This window comes from Gadus macrocephalus, chromosome 15 (genome assembly GCF_031168955.1).
Source record: "Gadus macrocephalus chromosome 15, ASM3116895v1".
Lineage (NCBI taxonomy): Eukaryota > Metazoa > Chordata > Actinopteri > Gadiformes > Gadidae > Gadus > Gadus macrocephalus.
In genome coordinates this window covers 18,551,513-18,569,198 of record NC_082396.1, presented here as the reverse complement: position 1 = coordinate 18,569,198, position 17,686 = coordinate 18,551,513, and the positions used below count along the sequence as shown (strand labels likewise).

The 17,686-nt window shown below is 49.6% G+C and overlaps 1 protein-coding gene across 1 annotated transcript in view; it reads left to right on the top strand.

Moving 5' to 3' along the window:
* The window catches only part of LOC132473144 (uncharacterized), a 49,591-nt gene extending 43,920 nt beyond the window's left edge, over positions 1-5,671 (top strand). The window contains exon 5 of the mRNA XM_060073134.1: positions 52-5,671. Coding sequence (XP_059929117.1) covers positions 52-4,418 — 4,367 coding nt within the window. The 3' untranslated portion in view covers positions 4,419-5,671. The remainder of the gene's footprint in view (positions 1-51) is intronic.
* The last annotated feature ends 12,015 nt before the right edge of the window (positions 5,672-17,686 follow it).

Below are 17,686 nucleotides of genomic sequence, written 5' to 3'. Positions count from 1 at the left end.
ATTTGGCCAGCACCAGATGCTCTAATCTGTTTTTCTCTCTCCTCCATCCAGATCCCCAGAGCCAGTTGATGCAACCGTTCCTCTCCCTGAATCCTTCACTGGCCACCGACCTCATCAACAATGCCCCCCACTGGGACTCCCCCCGTTTAAGTGGAAATGCCATTACAACAAATAACAGGGACACAAATACGGATGACCCTGGTGTGGAAGCCATCACCGGCAGCAGACATCCCCACAATGCCTCCGTAGCGACGGATAGCCTGCCCCACAGCCTTCCTGGTGCCAGCCATCCCCTCACAACACCCATCGGTACCGGCTCCAGCTGTAAGAACACAGGCAGAACTCCCAACAAAACAGGAATTGGTGTTGGCGGGCAGCCGGTCGGTCGTAGCCCCGTGTGCGGACCGAGCAGCAGAATCCGACCTGTGTCTTTCTCTTTGCCCAAAAAGAGTTGTCTCCTTCTCCACCAATCAGCCGCCGTCTTCATACAGGCAAGGCGGGACTCCGGCTTAGTGGCCAAACAGGCGAGTGCGATGGCGATGCTGACGGAAAAAAACAGCCAGCCAGGGATCAGAGTCACAGACCAAACCTGCCCTTCCCCAGTCACCCCAGTGCTTTCAACCATGATAGGGGACGGCCCCACTGGAGACAATGGTGGGTTTGGAACTCAGGCCAGTGTGGCCAACGGTACTGGACCCCAGCACTCAGTCTCCAGCGAAACTGGGATGGGAGCCAGCAACCCAGCAGACAGTAGGCGGAGAGGCCTGCCTGATGCCCACAGGGGTGAGGCAGAGACCCAGGTTGCTTTGTGTGGGGACAACAGGAGGGTGGACAGTGGAGTGTCTCTTCCTATTGACAGTGGGAAATTAGCCCTGCTTCCCTTAGATAAAGATCACGGGGTGGCGGCCGCCCAGGGCAGCGTCATGCAGACTGGCGTCCTGGGTTATCTAAATGAGGTAATTAGTGACCAGATCACCCCTGGCAACAAGGCTGGTAGAGGCAGCAGCTGTTTGGAAGGCTGCGAGACAGAGATTCCTCATGAGACCGGTCCTGATTCACCACCAACCAGCACGACGACCCCACCGCTCTCCTTGTTCCCATATAAACCAGTAAACCCATTGGTTGCAATTCAAAGTCAGCCCCAAAAATCGAATCCTTCTGTCCTTAGTCAGCTGACAGACTCAAACTCCTCCGTGCCAAAGTGTGCCAAAGAGTCCCCCGTTCTGATCCCCTGTCGCCCCAAAGAGCCTTTCTGTCAGGTGCAGAGCCGAGACGGAACCACGGTGCTCCTCTGGCCCACGGAGATGATCAGCTTCACCAAGACCACGCCCTCCATCTCCTTCAGCGTCAACCCCCTGCTGTACGACTTCAGGGCCCAAGCCAGGGCTAGGGAGGCCAGCGATAAGGGGAGCGCCCCACTGGGGGCAGAGGCAGGAGGAACCAGGGGTAGAAAGAGGTCGATCCTGGATCTCAAAACATCCAAACGTCAAGAGAGACAGAAGGAGTTGGAGGGAGGTGGGGATCAGGGGAGAGAAGAAAGGCACCGGGTGGGAGGCGCCGTGGAGGCACAGGAGGCTGGGAGTGGGCCTGTTGAGCTTACATCCGACGGTAGCCATAGCGATGCGCTTCCGGAATGTCACGGCGAGGGAGTTCTGAAACCTTCAACCTCAAACTGCTCTAAAGAGACGAGCGTTGCTCACATCCTCGGCTCGCGCCTTCAAAGCAATATGAGGAGCAGGAGGAAGAGGAGGAGGCGGGGAGGGGTGAGGAGGGGTTTGAGGCGGAGAGGGAAGAGGAATAGAGGGAAGGAGAAAGGCAAAAAGGATCCCGAGAGGGCAAGAAGTGTTCCTGCCAAGCAGTCGTTTGAAGGAGAACAAGGGGGGACAAGGAAACAGGGGGAGGGCACAGAAACAGAAAGAGAGAGGGGAGAAAAGGTGCCATTAAGTAATCTTCTGGCGGTTCACGGCGTCGGCATGAATGAAACAAAGAGGAGGGGGGGGGCCGAGAGAGGGGGTGCAGGGAACCTGACAGAAAGCACGAGGCCGGGCAGAAATGATGAGACTGAGCCAGAGCTATTAAGTAATCTTCCCGTGAACGGGTGTAATCGCTGTAACCAGCTGTGTCTGCAGGTGAAAAGAGAGGCCAGCTTGCCTCCCGCCCAGCGATCAGGCTCCGCATGGGACGGGGGGCTCAGAATATCCCCCTTCGGGAGCACACCGTGCGGCCCTGCGATTAGCCCCATCCCAGGCCCCGTCGGGGGGCCGTCTTGCTGGCCCCACACCCAAGCCGGTCCCGGGCTCGGCGGTGGGGCCTCGGTGGAGAAGACACACGGAGATGCAGGAGGGAGATTGCAGAGAGACGGGGGGACGGGTCAGGAGCAAGGGAACACGGGGGCCGCGTGGGAGATTACAGCAGAGCGTTGTGTTCGGGAGGCGAGGGAAATGGTGTGCAACCGAGCGATTAGCCGTCTGTCTTCCCCCTGCGGGGAAACAGCAGCCAACCCAGAGATTAATACCAGCCCCGCGCCGCACACCGCCGCGGCGTGTGATCCAGAGATATGCCGCGTCCCAGGCCGTCGGCCGCCGCCGTTCAGTCAGCGGCCGTCCTGCTCTTTGGAACAGATCCAAACGGAGGGAATCAGTAGATCTGAGCCGCCGTCCCTTCATAGCCCTCCTGCTGTGGCCAGGGAACAGGAAGTGACAGCGGAACATAAAATCTGTGGTGTAAACAGGAAGAGAGTATCGGAGAACGCTCCGTCATCGGAGGACGCCACGGAGAAGAGGAGGAAAATGTGGAGGAGTGATGATGCAGTCGCTTGGCCCGTACAGGAAATCCACCAGAGAGGACAGAGCGCTTCACCCTCTGATCTCCGCGCTGAAGACTCCCATTCGTCCCGCGATCCCTCGGATGATGCATGTGAAAGGAACACCAAAGCCACAGACAGAACGAACGGCGTCGCCGGCAACACCAGCACATTTGCGTTCCCCAGCCACACCACTGAGCCTCGTCGTGTTGTCGTAGCTGCCGAGATTCGTCATGCTAACGTAAACCATAAACACACTGACAGCCGGGGCTCTAATGAGAAGGCTAGCGAGAGTGATGTCTCCGAGAAGCCCGATCACTGTCACACGGACCTGACCAATAAGGATCCGCTCTGTGGTGACACAGGTAGCAGGAGTGACGTTAGTGATACTAAGAGCCTCATTGCCGCCCATGATGCTCATGATGTGAATCCTGGCATTGGATCGCGTCACCCGTCCTCCGAGACAGCAGAGCGTGAACAGGACCGTGTTAGGAACCAGGTCGTCTCCGCTGGCCGGTGTTCAAATGACAAGATGGGAAATGCAACCGCCGGAGACTGCAGCGATATTGACGTCTGCACTGCTGAGAGCCACAGTTTGAGAACAATGGACAAATATTCAGATTGTCCACTTAAAACCAGTGAGAAATGTGTTGCGTGTGAGATAGGTAACAAGGGAAGCACAATCCAGGTCCAAAACCATCATGAGATTAAATCAGATCACGTTCAACCTAAGTGTAGCCTGTCCAAACCCCAGCGTGGGTACAGGAGAGTCAGCACTGAGGGGAGGAAATGTGACGGGTCAGGGAACGTTGGAGATGATATCAGCAGTTTTTGGGGCTACAGTCTCACTCACTCAAACCAGTTTGATCAGGTTATTGGCGTACAGGACTGTCCGCTGTCCACTGAGGACAACGAAGGCGTCGTCTCGAGGCCTTCCCCTGGTATGATCTCCATGCTGGGCTGCCCTCTGGAGCCACAGCAAGGGTGTAGGCCGGCAAAAAGAGGAGCAGCAGAGGGGAAAAGGACACAGGAGACGGAGGGCTGGGGGGCAAACGTCAGAGAGGAGGAAATCCTGAAGGAGAGGGAGAGAAGGCAGGAGGAGCGAGCCAATGAGCAGGGGAGGAGGCAGGAGTGGGAGGCGGAGAACCAGTGGATACTGACGTTTGACCGCCTCCACCCGACCAAGAGGCCGGGCGTACTGCGCGCCGCCGTGCCCATGCCGTGCGTCCACCTCCACCCGCCGCTGCTCCTGGCCCCGCCCCTCCCCTCCTCCTCCTCCTCCCCCTCCTTCTCCTTCCATCGCACCGTCATCCGGCACCACCTGGCCCTGCCCCCCCCACCGCCCCCGCCGCAGCACCACCTCCCACTCAGCCCTTACCCCCACCTGCTGCCCTCCTTCCCGCCCCACCACCACCACCACCACCACCTCCCTCCCATGTCCCTCTCCCCTCAGCCTTCCCTGCCCACCTTCTACCCCTCCCCGCTCCACCACCACCTCCTGGAGCACCCTGGGGCGTTCCCCATAGCAACGACGTTCCACCCCATGCCGGGCCATCACTCACCGCTCTTCTCTCAGACTCATGGCACTGTCATGCCCATGCAGGTGCTTTTCTGATGCATCAACTGGCATATATGTGTCTGTATGTATATATACAAAGATGTATATCGATATATATGTAGATACAAAGATATATATCTATAAATATACATGAATATATAATGAAATTCAAGCCAGCCCACGACTCTAGCGCAGTGTGGGGCAGGATTTTAAGTGTCATCATAATCTGCAGTCCAAGAGCGAGATGAGAACTAAGGGAGAAGAGACTCCAAATAAGTAAGAAGAGCAAAAATAGAAAATCTGCACCCTGGTTGTCTTGACGTCAGCCAATCCACGCCCCCCTCCCCCACGCACTCACTTCAGCCACTCTATTGGAACAAAAAAGTGACATGTAATTATCTTCATCAGTAGAGACTCTGCTCAAAATGAGCCTCAGGTGCGAGCGGAGCCCGATCTGGGTCGGGATGCACAGCTGGGCTTGTTTCAATTGGCAGGAAATCAGTTGCCGTTGCCCCTGTTTTGCATTGTAAACAAACCATTTATTTTGCAAGGCACGTCTGCGTTTTTACGGTTATCTGTCTAGGATACGAAAGAATTAAAGAGGGGACTCAAAGTAGGAATTACACGTGTGATATATAAAGTAGGATAAGTGGTGCATATTTCTCCCTGTTTTTTGCAAGCATACACCGTTGCAAACAAGCTTCTTAACTTGAAGTGCATATTATAATAATATTCTATATCTCTGCAACCGTAAATAGAAATGAAGAGACAAGAGATGTCTTGAATCATTGCCAGTGACCGTTACTAAGTAACTGCTGATTCTTAACCGAGGAGATGGGATTCATTTGGCTCATCTCACCATAGTGATATCATGGAAGACACTGTTCTATATTTACATTCTGCGTACTCTGCTTAAAGAAAACACTGGAACTTTACCATAAGGGCAGAATCTATCTGTGTCTCTGGCACAGCTCCAACACGTCCACTATTGAATCATTAAGTTTATTAAGAAGATATTTATTTACAACATGCTTTTCTTTACCTCGCCCCGCCCCAGTCAGGGCTACTTCTGTAGTAGTACCATGTATGTATAATGTCTGTTTAGCATTAAACAGACCTTTCATGATTTGAAAAACCTGTAGAGAACATGCTGTAAAATACAAATGTAGAAACTGTACTTTGATGTATTTTTGTAGAAAAATCCTCTGTAAACGTAAATGGTCTGCAGTTTTTGTATCATGTACTCTGAAGCTATTTTAGCATAGGCGATGATAGCTGTATGAAAAATTAAAGAGATCTTAAAAATCAAAGCTTGTTTTTGTTGTGAGACATGAACTGTGTCAGGGTTCAAATTAAGACACAATTGTGGATTAATCTTTTCATTGATTAGTTGTGCCTGTAGAAATATAGCGAACCTCCACAAGTTAGCCTGAAGTTTATTTGTGATTAATGATATCGGACATTATTATTAACATTAGGCAGCAGGGTTTTTAACTAAATAAATTAAATAGTGGTTACACATTGCAATAAGGGTACATTAATGAATGAACATAGTTGATGCAGTAATAAGCATTAACATCGAGCTCCCAGCCGATGTCAGGACCCCAGAGTCGCTCTCTTTCTTCTGACAAATCGACACTTTGGATAAAATCGTCTGCTAAATGCCCTAAATGTAAAAGTAACACAAAAATATAATGAATAGTTAACGAATACTTTACTAATAGTCTTCATGTTTAGTAATGGTGTTAAGTAAGGATAATGGTGTTCAAGTAGGCTATTCATTTATACATCATTATTTGACAGGGTTATGGTGTGTTTGTGGGCCCTGATTCAGTGCTTTAGTATAATCATGCGTTATCCCACTGCTCCAGGGACAGCTCCAGGGTAAGACTGCTTTGGGAATGTGTGTGTGTGTGTGTGTGTGTGTGTGTGTGTGTGTGTGTGTGTGTGTGTGTGTGTGTGTGTGTGTGTGTGTGTGTGTGTGTGTGTGTGTGTGTGTGTGTGTGTGTGTGTGTGTGTGTGTGTGTGTGTGTGTGTGTTTCCAGAAAGCCTATGGACAGACAGCTGGGACCATCATGGTCAGTGATTTAAAAATAGCGTTAAAGCTCAACATGTCATACACCTGGGGCAGTGTGTGTAAGTGTGTAAGTGTTTGTGTGTGTGTGTGTGCACGGCACGCCTGTATGTGTGTATGTGCGTGTGTTGGGGGAATATTAGACATAGCTAAATGTAACAGGTCAAGCAGAGTTACCGTACTAACTAAATTGTTGCAAATCATTTCCATTGTAGCTATTAACAACAAATAAGTCTAAGTAGCAAGGTAAACAACATGAAGCCATACAATGCGGTGCTTTGACTCTAAGTGCCCTCGGGCACAATGCATGGAGGCACATACTGCAGTGTGAACTGTGTGTACTCTCCTGGTTGCAGCCCCTGGCCAAACAAGGGGGCGTCGTATGTTGAGCCCCTTTCCCTCACGATGAGGACCTCAGCCTGGGCAGGAACAGTAGTGATGCATAATGATGGCATTAAAACCAGGAATCACTTTTTGTCGATAGTCAGTCACAACGTCATTTTGACGGTAGTATTGTATCTCCTGCCTGGAATCGAAGAGGCTGGGGAGGAGGTAACTGGATCTAGTGTTATGTAGGTTGAATTCAACTGGTTGAGTTTCGGTTGTTCCAGTCTGAGTTCCAGTTGTGGCAGAGACACATACACTTATCACCGAATCTTTCCATCAGTGAACTGCCAACGCTACTCTCTTCTGGACTTTGATTTAAAAGTGAAAAAGTTACTAAAAGGAAAAGATTCTCCTCAGATCTTTGTGTTGATGTTTATTGGTTACACATCTGATCTAAAAGGACCTTCGTCCAGTGACTCCAGTAGAGCAGTTACCCAACACATGAATAAAACTGCTTGGAAAAGCGCTTGAACATTGAAGACTGTTAATTAAAAGTGATTATATCCTACCTAGTGGGTCCGGGGGCTGCAACGCGTTCTCTTCAAAGTATCTTCAATTATTTTTGTGATAATGTGTGTCCACGCGCGTGTGTGTGTGTGTGTATGTGTGTGTGCGTGTGTGTGTGTGTGTGTGTGTGTGTGTGTGTGTGTGTGTGTGTGTGTGTGTGTGTGTGTGTGTGTGTGTGTGTGTGTGTGTGTGTGTGTGAGTGTGTGTGTGTGTGTGTCTGTGTGTGTGTGTGTGTGTGTGTGTGTGTGTGTGTGTTTCTGTGTGTGTCTGTGCCTCGGTCGCCTTGAATCTTAGTATAAAACAGTTGAGAAAGACTAAAGGGCAATGTTATTGTTTTGTTGTCTTAGCTTGTGTGTTTTCATTTCTGACCTTATTAAAGGCTGCTCCTAGAAGGACTCAATTCATCCCACTTTAGTCAAATCAATTCATAGCTGTCTTCTAAATAAAAGTTGCAAGTTATGAAAAAAGAACTCTATTCTAACTCTACTCAAACTCTAAACTATATGCCTGCGATAGATTATTGATTTTTAACAACTTATATCTTATGAAATTATAGATTATATAAATTATCATGTTATCAACTACCATACGATAACTATTACTATCTATCGCTTTATATCTTTCTGGATTCAAACGTTTATAAAGTGCAGGACGAGATGTGGGCGTCCATGTTGACATTGATAAGACGCGCCAAAGTCAGAAAGAACATAGGTAAAACATCACGTTTGAGTTGTGGCTCAGTATTTTCAATGGGATGTGAAAACTATTATCGTAAATCAATTGATTACGACAAAAGCTACAAATGCAAGGATTTGTTTCTTGGTATCACTGTTAAAATAGCTGTGGCACCTGAAAAATAGATAAAAATGACCACAGGGTTCTGATGCCTCTAATGTTCTGGAGCCTTATTAATGCAATTATCAAAGTATCCAAAAGTAAATACTTTGTCTATTTTAATACAATGTTTTTGCCATGCCATGTGTTATCAAGGGTTGTTGATTTAAAGATCTTTCTAGTGACTCCCTCTTTTTATGTGCTCAGACTGAGCAGCATGTTTATGGCTCTTATTCGTAAGCAGTGAAGACAGACTTCGCAGGCTCAGGAGGCAATCTAGTGCTTGTCTTTATGGATAGCCGTATGGAAAGCTGGCGTTTATCATCTCGGAGAACTCACATCTGCTGCTGGCTGTCAGTTCGCTCCCTAGTTGCGTGTTGGGGGCTTAGTGTGTTTCCATTTCCAAATAGTCAAGGAGCCATATCACCACGAGTTATCATCTCTACAAAGAAGACATTTTGGAAAACAAATCAGAACACGGTTCAAGCACAAAGAAACGGTTACTTATAGCTAGTAAAGAATTACATTACAGCTGAGGAAATATGTTAACATATTGTTTTATATTTTGATATAAAACAAGGGGGGGTGGGGTTAGAGGGGCCCATTCACTGAACTTTTCAGGGGCCAGTCATTCAGCTGTGTGAGCCTGCAAAGTACCTAAAGTAATAAATCTAGTGCCTACTCAAGGAACCATTGTGTGCAATACAACCTAGATGATTTATTACGCTGTACAATGTGCAGAGTGAAGCCTCTTTAGCTGTAGGATTCTGATATATTGTTACCCAGGCCTATAGTAATGTGAGTGTATTTGTGCATAAATTAAATATCCCCTCTCATCTCTCATCTCATTTTCGACCGCTTATCCGGGGTCGGGTCGCGGGGGGAGCAGCTCAAGCAGGGGGCCCCAGACTTCCCTTTCCCGGGCCACATTGACCAGCTCTGACGGGGGGATCCCGAGGCGTTCCCAGGCCAGTGTTGAGATATAATCTCTCCACCTAGTCCTGGGTCTTCCCCGAGGTCTCCTCCCCACTGGACGTGCCTGAAACACCTCCCAAGGAAGGCGCCCAGTGGGCATCCTTACCAGATGCCCGAACCACCTCAGCTGACTCCTTTCTAAGTAAAGGAGCAGCGGCTCTAATCCGAGTTCCTCATGGATGGCTGAGCTTCTCACCCTATCCCTAAGGGAGACGCCAGCCACCCTTCTGAGAAAACTCATCTCGGCCGCTTGTACCCGCGATCTCGTCCTTTCGGTCATCACCCAGCCCTCATGACCATAGGTGAGGATAGGAACGAAGATCGACCGGTAGATCGAGAGCTTTGCCTTGCGGCTCAGCTCTCTTTTCGTTACAACGGTGCGGTAAAGCGAACGCAATACCGCCCCCGCTGCTCCGATTCTCCGGCCAATCTCACGCTCCATAGTACCCTCACTCGCGAACAAGACCCCGAGGTACTTGAACTCCTTCACTTGGGCTAAGGACTCATTTCCTACCCGGAGTAAGCAATCCACCGGTTTCCTGCTAAGAGTCATGGCCTCAGATTTAGCGGTGCTGATCCTCATCCCAGCCGATTCACACTCGGCCGCCAGCCGATCCAGTGAGTGCTGAAGGTCACAGGCCGATGATCCAATGAGGACCACATCATCTGCAAAAAGCAGTGACGAGATCCTCAGACCACCGAACTGCAACCCCTCCCCACCACGACTACGCCTCGATATCCTGTCCATGTATATCACAAACAGGATTGGTGACAAGGCGCAGCCCTGGCGGAGACCAGCACCCACTGAGAACGAAACTGACTGGCTGCCGAGAACACGAACACAGCTCTCGCTTTGGGAGTACAAAGATTGGATGGCCCTGAGGATAGACCCCCTTACCCCATACTCCCGCAGCACCTCCCACAGTTTCTCCCGGGGGACCCGGTCATACGCCTTCTCCAGATCCACAAAACACATGTAGACCGGATGGGCATACTCCCAGGCCCCCTCCAGGATCCTTGCGAGAGTGAAGAGCTGGTCCGTAGTTCCACGTCCGGGGCGAAAACCGCATTGTTCCTCTTCAATCTGAGGTTCGACGATCGGCCGAACCCTCCTTTCCAGCACCTTGGAGTAGACTTTACCAGGGAGGCTGAGAAGTGTGATACCCCGGTAATAGGCACACACTCTCTGGTCCCCCTTTTTGAACAGGGGAACCACCACCCCGGTTTGCCACTCCTTTGGCACTGTACCCGACTCCCACGCGATGTTGAATAGGCGTGTCAACCATGACAGCCCCTCAACACCCAGAGCCTTTAGCATTTCTGACTGGATCTCATCAATCCCTGGGGCTTTGCCACTGCGGAGATGTTTGACTACCTCAGTGACCTCCACCAGGGAAATTGACGATGAAACACCATCAACCTCGAGCTCTGCCTCCAACATAGAGGGCGTGTTATTCGGATTCAGGAGTTCCTCAAAGTGTTCCTTCCAACGTCCGACGACCTCCTCAGTTGAGGTCAACAGAGTCCCATCCTTACTGTACACAGCTTGGATGGTTCCCCGTTTCCCCCTCCTGAGGTGCCGGATAGTCTTCCAGAAACACTTTGGTGCCGACCGAAAGTCCTTCTCCATGGCCTCTCCGAACTTCTCCCACACCCGCTGCTTAGCCTCCGACACGGCAGCCGCTGCAGCCCTTCGAGCCTGTCGGTACCCTGCAACCGAGTCAGGAGTCCTCCAGGATATCATATCCCGGAAGGCCTCCTTCTTCAGTCGGACGGCTTCCCTGACCACCGTAGTCCACCACGGTGTCCGAGGGTTACCTCGGAGGCTTTGAACACCGCCCACTCCGGCTCAATGCCCCCAACCTCCACAGGAATGCCAGAAAAGCTCCGCCGGAGGTGTGAGTTGAAGATACCTAGGACGGGGGCCTCCTCCAGACGTTCCCAGTTCACCCGCACTACTCGTTTGGGCTTACCAGGTCTATCCGGAAATTTCCCCCATTCCCTGATCCAACTCACAACCAGATGGTGGTCGGTTGACAGTTCCGCCCCTCTCTTTACCCGAGTGTCCAAAACATGCGGCCTCAGATCAGATGACACGATCACGAAATCGATCATCGATCTTCGGCCTAGGGTACTCTGGTACCAGGTACACTTATGAGCACCCTTATGTTCGAACATGGTGTTTGTTATGGATAATCCATGACTAGCACAGAAGTCCAATAACAAACGACCGCTCGGGTTTAGATCAGGGAGGCCGTTCCTCCCCACCACGCCTCTCCAGGTGTCTCCATCGTTGCCCACGTGGGCGTTGAAGTCTCCCAGCAGAACTCAGAGTCCCCTACTGGAGCCCCATACAGGACTCCATTCAGGGTCTCCAAGAAGGCCGAGTACTCTGAGCTGCTGTTTGGTGCATACGCACAAACAACAGTCAGAGTTTTCCCCCCTACAACCCTTAGGCGCAGGGAGGCGACCCTCTCGTCTACCGGGGTAAACTCCAACACCGCGGCGCTCAGCCGGGGATTTATGAGTATCCCCACACCCGCCCGGCGCCTCACGCCCTTGGCAACTCCGGAGAAGAATAGAGTCCAACCCTTATCCAGGAGTACGGTACCAGAGCTGAGACTGTGCGTGGAGGTAAGCCCCACCAGATCTAACTGATAGCGCTCCACCTCCCTCACAAGCTCCGGTTCCTTTCCCCACAGCGAGGTGACGTTCCACGTCCCCAGAGCCAGCTTCTGCCGCCCGGGTCTGGTCCGTCGAGACCCCTGACCTTCGCTGCCACCCATGTGGCTGCGCACCCGACCCCAACGGGTCTTCCCACAGGTGGTGGGCCCATGGGATGAAGAGAGGGGGGGTGCCACGTAGTTTGTTCGGGCTGTGCCCGACCGGGCTCCGTGGCAAACCCGGCCACCAGGCGCTCGCCATCGAGCCCTCCGTCTGGGCCTGGCTCCAGACGGGGGCCCCGGGCTTCCTCCGGGCCGGGTCACATCTCCTCTTTTTCCGTTATTCATTGGAGTTTTATGAACCATTCTTAGTCTGGCCCCTCACCTGAGACCACTCTGCCATGAGAGACCATACCAGGAGCACAAGGCTCCAGACAACACAGCTCTCAGGTTCACAGGGACACGCAAACCTCTCCACCACGATAAGGTGACGGTTCCAGGAGAGGCTAAATTAAATATTTTATTGGAAATATTATAAGAGTAGTATTATTAACAATTCACAATGATTGGCATTTGAAAGATGAGGTTCAAGAAATGTCTATATTATCAACAGAGATGGAGTAAAAACACGTTTGGAAAGCAAGTAGAATTGATAGGGCCTGTTTGTTGTTCAATGATTTGCATGTAATTTGAGGTTTGATGTCAATAAGTCCTGATCCAATTTCATATAGTTTTGCTGTGTGAAGGCTGCAGGGGGGCTAACTCAAACATGTGTAGCACTTCAGTGGATTTAATTTGATCGAATGCGGAACCAACCCAAAGTCCTAGTACATTCCCATGAACTGTGCCTTAACATATCTCGCTCACTTAACTCCTGCTCGGACAAGAAGCCCGCTTTTGGCTAAACAACTGCACTCATTCACCACCACAATCGGAACCGCAACCAAGCCTTGGCCTCTCCGTCCCCGACCAGTACCAACGTACTCGCAGCCGCTGCGTCCCACGCAGACCGGGCCATAGGAGGGGCAGCCCAGGCAGGTAAAAGTTAAAGTACATCACATGATTATAAGAGGCTCACCCCCCGATAAAGCGGTGTGAAGTTCAGGTGCGTTGAAGGATTCTGCTATGCTGAGCCGACTCGGGGAGCGAGCCTGGCCGGGCCCCGAGGGGACGCACCAATTGCTTAATCGTTTTGTTCTGCTTCTTAATGCTTCTCTGGCTGCTGCCAGAGGCAAAGCACACAAACACGCAGCGCAGGCAGGAAGTGGGAAGAGCTCTTCCTCCGAGGCATCATGTTTTATAATACAGTAAAAAAAAGAGTGACACATAATAAATAACGCGGCCCATATTTATGGGCTGCGCAACCACTTCCAATTCAGAAAGTCTGCAAATGATAGCTCTCATATAATTTGTGTTTCGAAAACGTTATTTTAAAAGAGTCATGCTTTCAATAATAGCGCCGTTTTCAATGTGATTCGCTCTTCTTCTTTTTTTGCCTTCCTTCCTTCCCTCCTTCCTTCGATTCTTTCTCCCTCAGCGTTTAGGGCCATGGCCTCATTCCTCCGTAATGTATCAGTTAAACAGCAAAACGTGTTTGAAGACTACAACCCATTTTGCAGACATGTTTTAGTTTGAATAGTAAAGCATGTTATTTTGTCGATTGCCCCCCGGCTCTCAGGAGCCTCATTCTCTCCCGCTCTCTGCTGGGTTGGAGACGCTGACACACAGCATCAGCCTCCTCTTTTGAGCTGGAGATAGCCGTCTTCGACCGGTTAGTGTTATTGGTTTATTTTGTTGTGTGTTGACACAGGTGTCCAAGGCGATGGAAAGCTGAAACAGGTGTCGTCAGCTTGGATGTTTTTTATCATCTGCAAGCTTAAATTACCTAATAGCAGGAGCCTGGGATACACAATCATTTAAATACAAACGGGGGGGGGGGGGGGGATATGGTAGCCTTGGAGGAGGGATGGAAAAAAGAGGCTATCCGGAACAGTAGAAGCAAAGTGTTTGATTTTTCCATCCGCCCCCCCCCCCCCACACACACACACACACACACACTCCCCCCACACCATCTATTTCTCTTTTCAAATACGATTTCTAAAATCCTGTTTCACACACCCGCGTTGATATTCACATCCAGGGACTTGAAAGGGGCTTCCAGGGGAATGATTGATTTGAAAACTAAGCCTCATGGCTCCATATAAAGGAGGGAAAAGTGAATGCTGGGGGATTGCGGCATGGATTGCCCAATAACGCATCGCTTTGCACCAGGAAGGTTGAACGGTACGGTGGTTTTCCGGCATGTGACGCGTGCTTTGCAGGGAGACACATAGGCGTAGGGTGGCAGCAGGCGATGGCTGCTCTGAGAGTGTCCTTGGAACGGGCCGACGCGTCAACGAACGGGGCGTCATGCTCTGTGCGGAGCAGTTGATTGATTCTATTCAGCCGGGGTGGAATTGAGACAATGCTCGCCCCGGTGCAGCCATCCCATCCTGAAACCTTCTGCCACGCCACATAAAGAGCGATCGTAGAAAGGTGCAGTTTAAAGTTTTTGGCAGTGATATGGTCACTGCAGTCAGAGTGTGAGTGTGAGTGTGTCTGTGTGTGTGTGTGTGTGTGTGTGTGGGATTGTGGGATTATGCGAGTGTGTGTGGGTGATTGTGTTGTTGTGTGAGTGTGTATGGGATTGTGTATACCGGTATGTGAGTGTGTGAATGTGTATGTGATTCTGTATATGGGAGTGCGTGTGCGCTTGAGTGTGTGGGTGGGTGTGTGCATGTGGGTGTTTGTGAGTGTGTGTGTTTGTGTGTGTAGGTGTGTGTGTGTGTGTGTTTGTGTGTTTGTGTGTGTGTGTGTGTGTGTGTGTGTGTGTGTGTGTGTGTGTGTGTGTGTTTGTGTGTGTGTGTGTGTGTGTGTGTGTGTGTGTTTGTGTGTGCGAGTGTGTGTGTGTTGATATGAAGACAATGGGAAGAACAAATGGATGGAGACACAGAGAGAAACAGACTGACTGAACTGACTGTTTTGGTGCAGATATTTTCATCATCAATGATGTACACATCTGGTGTTGCAATCAGACGAGGACAGCATTGGAACACGGCCCGCTGTGAGGCTCTGCTCATACACCTCCGCCCTGTTGTGTACTGGAGCAAATTGTCTTGCACTATTTCCTTCACATTCTATTTCTTCTTCAATTGCAACATAAGGTCTGTTGTAGAGAAGACAAGTGTCCTGACTCCCACACTTATCTGAAGAGATAGGGCTCCTGCAGGCGAAGGGCCGGTAGATAGTTCTGTGATGGAGAAAATAGCCTGCAACTCCGACAAAAACACCAATTTTGAGGTGAAGGTGCTCTAATGTCCAGCATCGCTGGCTTTTTGTTCCCATTAAGTGCCTCACTTTTGCTCTATCTTTCTGTGGGGCTCCAAATAAACACACAATCTTTAATTACATTTTTTTTTTTTGCGTGGTTCACTGTGTGTGTGTGTTTGACTGTGTGCCTTTGCCTGTGCGTGCGTGCGTGTTTGCGTGGGGTGTGCGTCTTCAGACGCTATTAGCACAGGAGGTAACACAGGCTTGCCTTCCCACCGGCGGAGCCATCCGGCCGGTTCCTCCTTGTGCTGAGGGCTCCCGGAGCAGCCGACCCACCCCTCGCCTCGCATGGTTGGCCTCCGACGGCGTGTGGGACAGTGTGTGTGGAGGGGTGAGTGCACAGAGGATCGGGAGGCTTCACCTGTAAGACACATTGAGTGGAATTAGTGACCTGAAACACCGCCCCAGATTCAGCTACTTTTGCAAGTGTTATTTTTTCTAAGCAACTGCTTTCTTCTCGATCCGTACGGCTAAGATCTTATTGAAGTGGTTGCGTAGCAGTGAAGAAATGCCCACGCTACGAAACTCGAACGGTAGTGACAAACGGAACCGTACAAATGATGCTTAGTAAAGTGATGGTCGTCCTCACTGGTGACCTTCTCCACATAACACCTGCGTTCTTGCGAAGAGCGGTGCGTTCTTTATTTTTTTACATATTTTTTGTTGTTTTGTTATCCTTTATTCATCCCTTTGTAAGGGGGAAATTCTTCTCTGCTTTTGACCCATCCGGGTAGCCGGTGAACACATACACACACAGAGGTCCACACACACATGGGGGCACACGCATGGGGGCACACCGGCACTACCGGAGCAGTGGGCTGCCGCGGTGCAGCGCCCGGGGGTTGCAGGTGCCTTGCTCAAGGGCACCTCATCCGTGGAGGCTCGGGATTCAAACTGGCCACCCTCCGTTTACCAGTCCAACTCCCGGTATGCCACGGATCCCCCACTCTTCGGTGGCTCGCTAGCATGAAGGAGCATTCATTTCATGATCAGTACTTTAACAGTTCAGTGGGCTTTTCTGAACATATGAGCAACACACACACAGGCAGAGAGCTCTGTACTGACACAGCAGTGAAGAACAAGTGAGTTAATTGTGTCACGATAAATCCAAGCCCTGCATCGCAGCGCCATACCATCCAATTTGATCATTAGGTCAGGAAAGTCTGCCATCTGCAGTGATTTCTGAGTGCGTCATCGCTCAACCTGGTGTCACATCCAATTGGATGAGCGACAGCCAGTAGAATTACACTACCCCAATGACGAATATTGAAGTGCTATTTATACTGTTTGCATTGAGGGAAAAAGGTACTGTGTCAAACCAAAACTATTTAAAATACAGAAAGAAATATGATATATTAATGAAGAAATCACAAATACAGCACTTCCTATTGCCTTCAAAACATTTATCGCTGGGGACTGCTGATTGGCCTGCTGATTGGCCCGTTTGGGGATGGTTCCAGATTAATATCTTGAGACAAAACCTTGAGTTGTGCTTGTGAGATTTAGGCTGGTTGCATGAGGCTAACAATAGCTATGATTTGGATTTATCCCTGATTAGTAATCAGCAGATCCTACACATTATGTCACCACAAACATTTTGTCACAACAAACGAAAAGTCAGCTAAGCGTTCTGCTTGTCACACTCAAAATGCTATGTATTTTAGCATGCTTCCATTGATTCCTTGTCTATGTTACTTCTGCTTATTAAACCCCTACCCCCCTTCTCCATCCATATTGGTTTACTACAAGGTACACAGGGGGTACATGGCTGCTATTAAGGAGTGCAAATAAGCAGTGTTTTGGGCACTCTTCTTCACAATCATCCTTTCAAAGGAGTAGTTTTAATTGGTTATTAATAACAAAGAGGGATTTTTTAATAAGACAGTTACCTCTGACATCAAATAATAACAAGATTTCCCCTTCAAACTGTGTATTCCAGCCAAATTAAAGTATTCCCGGTATTTAAGGTCTGGTGAGGTTTTTCTTTCTTGAAAATTTTGAATAAGAGTTTGCCAACAATGTCGATGACAACACACCAGGTTTGATTTGTGTTGTTAAATATATACTTATTTGTAATTATCCTTTGGATCTAACATTACAACTGCAATATTTTCTAGCAGTGCATAAGGAAAAGCTGCATATTGATAAATAACATTGCATTGTCATGCGATTAGATTTCCAGGTAAAAGCACTCGACACAACATAAGGGAAATGAGGTTTGATTGGTCCACGAAGAAGTACAAAAACAACATATCATATGATTGGCAGAAACGTTAAGCCTACCAGCAACGAAACTTTAACACAACCCATTTCCTCTGCAATAGAAAAAGTAATGCTAGCGACTAATTTAATTCCTCGATTTTAATAAACACAAACTGCAATCCACAGGGACCTTTAGAAATTGACTGCATGACTGCATGATGACGGCTGTTCAGTTGTGATTCACTGTTGAACCGGACCATACCTCAGCATGTATAGGTGAGCAGACCCCCAACACAATGCTGAGTGAGCATCCT